The sequence below is a fragment of the Zeus faber genome, assembly GCF_960531495.2.
Source record: "Zeus faber genome assembly, chromosome: 6".
NCBI lineage: Eukaryota > Metazoa > Chordata > Actinopteri > Zeiformes > Zeidae > Zeus > Zeus faber.
In genome coordinates, this window is record NC_137201.1 from 14,031,047 (window position 1) to 14,039,321 (window position 8,275).

At 43.8% G+C, this 8,275-nt stretch overlaps 1 protein-coding gene across 1 annotated transcript in view; it reads right to left on the bottom strand.

Annotated features, from left to right (window-relative positions):
- b4galnt4a (beta-1,4-N-acetyl-galactosaminyl transferase 4a) overlaps positions 1-5,243 on the bottom strand; it is a gene marked incomplete at both ends in the record, with an annotated part of 171,415 nt that extends 166,172 nt beyond the window's left edge. The window contains one exon of the mRNA XM_080002304.1: positions 5,102-5,243. Within this exon, the coding sequence (XP_079858430.1) occupies positions 5,102-5,243 (142 nt within the window). The remainder of the gene's footprint in view (positions 1-5,101) is intronic.
- Between the last annotated feature and the right edge of the window lie 3,032 nt (positions 5,244-8,275).

Sequence of the window (8,275 nt, forward strand, 5' to 3'; positions counted from 1 at the left end):
ACCCTACCCCAGCTACACTCTGAGAGCCTGTTTGGGGCCTCTTTTCATTTTCTTTTACCACCAGGCTACATTTGCAGGTAACCTTGAGAATCTTGTCCATTGCCTCTTGTTCATAATTTGCATCATTCAATCTGCATCGTTCATAATCCAATCTCAATGTCACATCACCAACTTCTTCTGTTGTCACAACAACGGACGGGGCCGTCTCCTCCGGTGGTTCTTGAAAATATTCTTTCATCGTCACATTCAGGTTGAAATCCACTGTTTGAAATGTTCTCCAAGTCCGGGATAGAACAGAAGAACAATCTTTAATTGTCACCCAGCACACAACACATGCACGCACGCACACACATGCTTTGGATGGTGGCCGGTGAAATGAGGCCTCTGCGTTTAACCCATCCTGGCTTGTCCTTCCTCCAGGGGCGCAGCCAGGAGCAGCGGGCAGCATTCATGGACGCGCCCGGGGACCTGGTGATAAGTGTCCATCGCTGGTCAGACGATGATGTGTGCATGTTTTTGGTGGGGGTCCTTACTGACCTGAGGGGAACCCCATGTGAGCACGGGGAGAACATGCAAACTCCACACAGAAAGGCTCCCATTTGGGAGATAACCCGCCGGAGCACCAAAAGTGCTAACAGCGCCCCAGGCAGGAATCGAAGCCAGGACCTTCTTGCTGTGAGGCAGCAGTGCAATGCAATGCACTGCGCCACCGTGCCACACAGGATAAGGGTGGTGTCAGATTCAGCGTCGCTGTCGGAGAACTGACTTATCATCGCGGAAAATGAAGTCCAGTACACGCTGCTTACACTGACTTGGATCTATCACACTGGTCAGATTAAGGTCCGCGATATGATTTAGAGCTTCTGCCACCCGCTTCTCATAATCCATAACAACACGGCGATGAAAGTTATCACAGACAAGTGAAACCGAAGGCTATTCGTCTTGTTTACGGAAGTGACATCAGATTTTCTTCTTCTTGGTATACACCCCCTCCACAAAAGGGTGTACATGTGTGAGTATAAAACATGTAAGAATTTAAAGGTTGAACTCTATCAAAACATTTTCACATTTTCACATGTATATGGAATATTTTCCATATTCCATGTGTACATCACATGGAATATGGAGGAATGATTTTCACCTGGACGGTCGCTTTGAAGGAAACGATCGATCGGCGTTCGCGCTGTTCAGCGTCTCGGTACGTGAACTGCGTTTCCCCATGTAATCTAACAGGAATATTTAACTCCACGGTTTAACCTTTATCTGCTATTCATAATTCAAACTCGGTTTTGAAAATACGCTGAGAGATTTAAAAAAAAAAACACCAAGGAACACGAATCTGGAAAATTTGAATTTTCCTTATAGAAAGGTTTTTTCAACTTATTTGGCGGCTCGTGGTGATTTCAGAAATGCGCGACAAGTCTGGTTTTGCTGCGGTGGGTCACATATATAATATTAATATATACAGTATAGTCAAATGATACTTCACAAATCTACCTTGGAAAGATGAGCTTTGATGTGAAGAGTGATGAAGGACGGACAAGTGTCAGTGATTTCAGGACATTCCTTTATTTACTTCATCACAGCAGCTCCGCGTGGCTCAACTTGTTACAGGGTTTATTTGTGGCAGTTCATGGACATGCCAACACAAAGGAAGACCCAAATGCACTTTCTCTTTCTGCGCGAACAGTAGGTGTATGCCCGAGCTGAGCAACCTTGGTTGAAATGAATAAGGCAGCCAGACCCATTTTCTGAATGAAGGAAGAATCAAGAATGACTGGTGCGAAAAATTGCAGGGTAAGGGACTAAGGCATTGCCAAGAACCCAAGCAAAAGTGCTTTGAGGTCCGGCACGTTCGGGGGAAATTCTTTGGATTCAATTACAGGAAAGAGCGCCAGAAGGGGAGCGGTGGAGGTATTCTGTTCAACCCGATGTACCGAACGTACGAGTGCAGCGTGTTTACCAGTTGGACTGCCGTCGCTGCAGTCGCACTAAGGCTTCCGTTGGTGTGTTTGGACGCCGGCCTAATAAGCTTCCGGTTGGCACGCTTGGGTAAGGTGGACCTAGCCACCGCACTCACGTTGCCAAACACGCTCCACTTCTTCGTTGTGGTCAACGCTTTGGTGACAAAGTGGAGCCACTGAAATAGGATGAGGATGCACTGAAATCCTAATTTCAGTATATCATACTTATTCAATCATTGTTTTTGCCCTTTTCCGTTTCATTTCAGATATGGTATATTTTTATCTTGCTTTTTAATGATCTGTTTAGCCAAAATACTGTATGTATACTGTATGTATTGGGGTTGGTTCAATGTTTTGATTTTAGCTGGAGGTCTCAGAAGAAGGAAAATGGAAAATGGTCTTTAGATCTTGAAATCCAAACAGTACTGAAATGAGAAGAAGTAATTTAGGAAGATCTACCAGCAATTCATTCATTCAAAGGGGTTCATTCATAGTGCTGACCCAAAAACTGCCATTTATAATAAGCGATGTGTGTACGGCCAATCTTTCAACAATGGCAGATGTTTGGGAGAATAATATTTCTTACATTCCAAGTCTTATTAGTGCGAATCAATAAAGATCCCTGTGTGGAGGGAACACTGCCAAGCAGATATGAATACTTACACACTTCGCAGTTTCATTTCGGTAATGGCTACATCTTTCTTAGGAACGCCTGGCACAGGAGAGGACATGTTATCCATAAGAGGTTAAGTGAGTTGACCTGTTCAAAAGGCTGCTAAATGGAAGACGCTCAATTAGACACCCAGTGCAGCCGAACTGCTCCCTCCCTTATCAGATCGCCATAGAGGAGGCGAAGCACAGAACGCCTGGTCAGAATGACAATCTCTCAGACAGAGGCGGAGGGCGACACCGACGTAGACGTGGAAATGTACGCAGATCGCGGCATTTGAAAGAATAAAAGACAAAACGTGCTGCCCTCAGCCAAATGAAACACAAAAACCAGCAGGCGAAAAGAAAGCCCAGCGTCTCGGCCGCCGGGGTCCACACACTGCAACTTGAAAGGGAGGATGGCGGTGCCCTATTTCTTCATAACTCGTGGCCTGACAAGAAGTCGGCTTTCTGTGATTGGGGTCAGGAGTGAAAGGGGTCTTCTCCAGACAAAAAGCAAATACCACTGAGACCCGGAAAGGTCTGAATGGAAAGGAAAGGAAAGGAGTTGCTGTCTCTCCGACTAAAGCCCTGTAACAAAACCTGTCTGCCCCCTGGAGTACGAACAGGTGGAGAGTAAAAGAAAACCCACAACATGTGGTGTAATAAAACATACGCGACGGAGCGGGAAGCCGAGAAGGACGGACAAAGACGGGACGGCGATCTGCACTAGACTGATTTGATCTAATTAATTATTACATGAGGGAGTGTGTGTGTGTGTGTGTGTGTGTGTGTGTGTGTGTGTGTGTGTGCGTGTGTGTATTTTGCCACATTACAGACTCATTGGGGACTTCTAACCTTGGGTGACCTCGTGCACAAGTACATTATTGTCACTTTCACAAGAGCAAGAGTGAGCACGTCGGGCTCGCTCGCCTGGAAGAGTTGCGAGATCAATCTGAGCTCTTCTTATTTACCCTGACAGAAAAGAAATCACTTTTTTTTTCATCCGGACTCGTGACACTGTAGAGTGCATCAATCAATCAATCAATCAATCAATCAATCAATCAATCGATCGATCAATCAATAAGCATTAGGATTGTCATTAAAACAATGTACCTTGTCTTGAGCCCTGGGGAAGCCCACATGACTGAGATGAAAGACAACAATATGGTGGAGTTTGTCCCTCCTTCTCTCTCTCTCTCTCTCTCTCTCGCTCTCTATCTGTGTGCTGTGCACTTCAGGGACAGCAAATTGGCAAGTATCATTTTACACAGACAGCTGCAGAAGACAGTACGCCATCAGCCAGTTGAGATCCATTATTGGTGGCGATACCTCTCAAACAGCTCGGTAACAGCACCACTATATGGCATCCATATATCGCTATTAGGCCGATACCGAGGTAAATTCCTCAAATGCTTCAACATCACAGGATTTCTTCCACTGTGCCTGCTCTGTGCAGAGAATGCAAGTACGATATCAACTCGCTCAATAACAGCATTTGTGTTTCCCCCTCCGCACTTTCCCAATGTGATTGACAAGACCTCAGCAACCCCATCCCAGGTAAAGCCTTTCATTATTAATGCGCTGCTGACCTCCTGGCTCCTAGCCATTGTTAACTTATAAGACAAGCTGAAATTGTTTAGCCAGCCCTGCCTGAAAAAAACAGATCTGGAGGAGAGAAGGCATGTCCATGTACTGTATATTGGATTTACCCTTTTTTTTTTTTTTTACATTTTCAGTATATCCACCTGCAAGTGTTAATATCCACTGAAAAATATCGGACACTATACCTACCTCTTGCACAGTAATATACTATTCCCTGGGCTGGGAAACATGTACATATAGAGTTATGACAGTTTTAACAAGATCTCATGTTGTGACTACCATAGTTACCAATTTTTTTTTCATAACATAAGTATAGGACTTCAATATTGTAATAATATTCCAAATTGAAATCAAATGGTAATAGCCTTAAAAATGCATGTATGTATGTATGTATGTATGTATGTATGTACAGTATGTATCTTATCTGTATGATATGTGCGGTATGAGTGGCATGTTTGTACAATGCATTTTCATCATGTATACGCACTTTTATCAATGTATTTTATCATATATATGCTTTATCAGCAATTTTATCACGTATATGCACTCTTATCTGAGCATTTTTATTGTGTGCACAGGCTTTTATATCAGCATTTTTATTGTGTACTGTATATGCACTTTTATCCTGTATATGCACTTGTATATGCACTTTTATAAATGCAATTTCATCACGCGTATTCATTTTTGTCCGATGTATTTTCTTATTTCACTCCAGCCTATTGTGTGACGTGTGTTGAGAATGCACTTTTTTGACTGAAAAAAAAAAAAAGACACCTCATCAGTGCTTAACTTACTTTAAAAAAAAACAAGTAAAAAAAAAAAAAACCACATGATCACACATCATCTACTGTCAGGCTCCTCCAGTACTACTCGGTGTATCGTACCTTTGCCATAGTTGAAGTGCAGCTTGATGGTCTTGCCCTGGTTGATGTGCAGGTAGGTGAACCACACCGCGAAGGTGAGCAGCACCAGCAGCAGCAGCAGCTTGAACTGTTTGCGGATCTTCTTTACAGGGAAGCGCAGCATCCTGGCTGAGGCATCGTCGGGCTGCAGAGTGGAGAAACAAGGGGACAAGTCCGGGGGGGTCCGGGGATTCCAGGGGGGTCCGGGGGTCCGGGGGCTGTGGAGCTGGGAGCGAAACAAGCGGAGACGCGCTGGAGTCAGAGCGATGCCCGCCGGTCCAGCCAGAGCGCAGCGTCCTGGTAACTTGAATCCAACGCCGGGTGACGCGAAAAACAGAGTCTTAGATCCAAATGTGTGTCTCGCTCCTCCGCCGTCATGTCTGTGTCAGCGCCGCAACTTTCCGCTTTCTGAGGTTGTAAACACACGCAGTCCGGAGAAGGCTTTTCTTGTGCGCCCTTCCAGTCCCGGGGCAGTAGTGACGGCTTTTTAGGGACAAATCTCTCCGAAAAAAAAAAAAAAAAAGAAAGAGGAAAAAGAAAAGAAAAACAACAACAACAACAACAACAACAACAACAACAGCAACAACAACAACAACAACCCTTCAGTTCAGTTCAGTTCAGTCGAGAAGGGGGTGTGAGAAACAAACTGCAGTCCCGGAGATAATCTAAACAAATCCCCTCCACAGCTCAAGCTCTGCTGGTAATTATTTTATCGGCTACTCACAAAGAGATCATCCCCGGGGATTTAGGCGCACCCAAGTGCGCATCGGCCACTCGGAGAGTCACAGCTCTCCGCGTAAAGAGCAGCTGCTGTCGGACCCCGGCGCGGACCCGCGACACCGGGAGGTGTAGTTTGAGCATAACTCCTCTGGTGACGCCGCCTCTCTTTCCAAACGCGTTGAAGTGCGCCTATTTGTTTATTAATTTGTTTGTTTGTTTGTTTATTTATTTACTTATGTATTCATAGGCGCACCGGTGAGATTCTCACAGGACACCATCTTCATCATCATCATCACCACCATCATCATCATCATCATCATCCTCCTCAGCCTCCTCATCAACGGTTCCACACAGTGCACTGTGGTGTCGATTGCACTTGGTGCGCGCTTTTTTATTCTAGGTCTGTTATTATAAGGAGAGGAGGAGGAGGAGGAGGAGGAGGAGGAGGAGGAGGAGCGATCAGCTGTCACCCTCACACTCTGGATCTTCTAAGGAGAAAAAACGTCAACTCCTGCACGGTGCACGGTGCACGCTGGAATAAGAGACTTGGATAATGACGGTGGGCGGTACTGCCCGGTGCGGGGTCCAGGGAAGGGTCCCAGATGTCCATGTGCGCGCCTTTCAGAGGATCCCTCCCGGGCGCCCTCGTTGTCCGGATCCCCAACACTTGCCGAGCAGCAGCATCCGAACACAAACTGATGGAGAGGGCTGCGTGTCGCTAGCAGCCATTAAAAAGCCCTTTTCCCGTTCAAAACGCCGCACTTGCACCGTCTGGACCCGCTGGGCACAGTGGGCGCAAAACATCCCCCGAAAAGAAAATCGCCGGAAAACCAAGAGGTCCGCAGCAGCACAATGAAAGACATAATAAGGATATATCGGCTTTCAACGCCCATCAGCTGAGCGTCTTAACGGCGCCGAGCAACCTACCTTGGGAGCCCGGTGATTGGCAGGTGCTTCGGCCAATCGCAGGCCTCCATTCTGAGGCGGCCCGATGACGTCGCCGCCCTGGCGCTGGTCCGGTTGTGATTATGAGGATAATAAAATATCAACGTTGATTGGTATCGTCGAGCGTAGTCAAACACGTGGTGGATATCAAATTGTTGTTTTTTGTTTTGATTATTATTTTATGAGGAGTAGTAGTAGTAGTAGTAGTAGTAGTAGTAGTATTTGTATTATGAAGATGATATACGAAAAAATAAGGTTATCCGAATTATAAGAATACATGATCAATTATTATTTATAACATGGAATAAATGACAATACTAATAGTAATAATAATAATAATAATAATCACCATCACCATCATCATCATCATCATCATCATCATCATCATCATCATAGTCATCATAATAATAATAATAATAATAATAATAATAATAAATCATTATTAATTGAAATAATGACTTTGTCAATAGTGGCTTGAACTCGAGAGCAGTGGAAAAAGGCGACAAGGGTGTCTGTCTCAGTCAGTTCTCATTTATATTTGCATTCTGGTAATTTTATAATCAATTTGTCCTGTTGCGGTGGCGACACCTTGCACACTTGGCTGCCGCCCTCTGGTGAAAGGGGGAACGCAAGGATCGAAATTGAGTAAAGAGGGAGGAAGCGTCGACCTTAAATCGCTTTCTGAGAAAAAACGTTTTTCTTTTCCTTAGATTAATCTACATTTTCCACTGTCCACTGTTATCAATTGTACCATAATAATAATAATAATAATAATAATAATAATAATAATAATAATAATAATAATAATAATAATAGTAATAATATTATTATTATTATCATGATGATGATTACGATGATGATTATGATTATGATTATGATTATGATTATGATTATGATGATGATTATTATTATTATTATTATTATTATTATTATTATTATTATTATTATTATTATTATACCACTGGAAGTGTATGACATATTAGATCTTATTTTGTCCTCACCGCATGAATATGTAAGAGACTATGCAGGAAGCTAAACACTGTCCCAGTAAGTACCCTGAGACGGGAGCTGACTTGTTGTTGACTAGTTGTCTTTAGTGGAAGTAGTGTGAAACTGTGGAACAGGACAGAAGTATGCAGATCAACTATCAGTCTCTATGCAGATGCAGATAACCTGGTAATATGTTGTCCTAGCTCCTACACTGTATGCATACACAAACAACACAAATTAACGTACATATTCTGCTCTCTCGAGGGCAATGGCGAGGCAGATGGAAGGAGACGTGAGGCCAAGTCCGAAGCATGATCTGTCTTCTTCTCTGACCGGCTGTTTTTGTATGCCCATGTTACGCTGTCGCACTGTAATCCCGAGGCTATGAAGCCACAAGACTTTAAGGTGGCTGGAACAATATTTGAATATATAACTGTTTATAATGGATAGTTAATAATTATTATATAAATACAACCCAACCGATATATGTGGAAATAATAT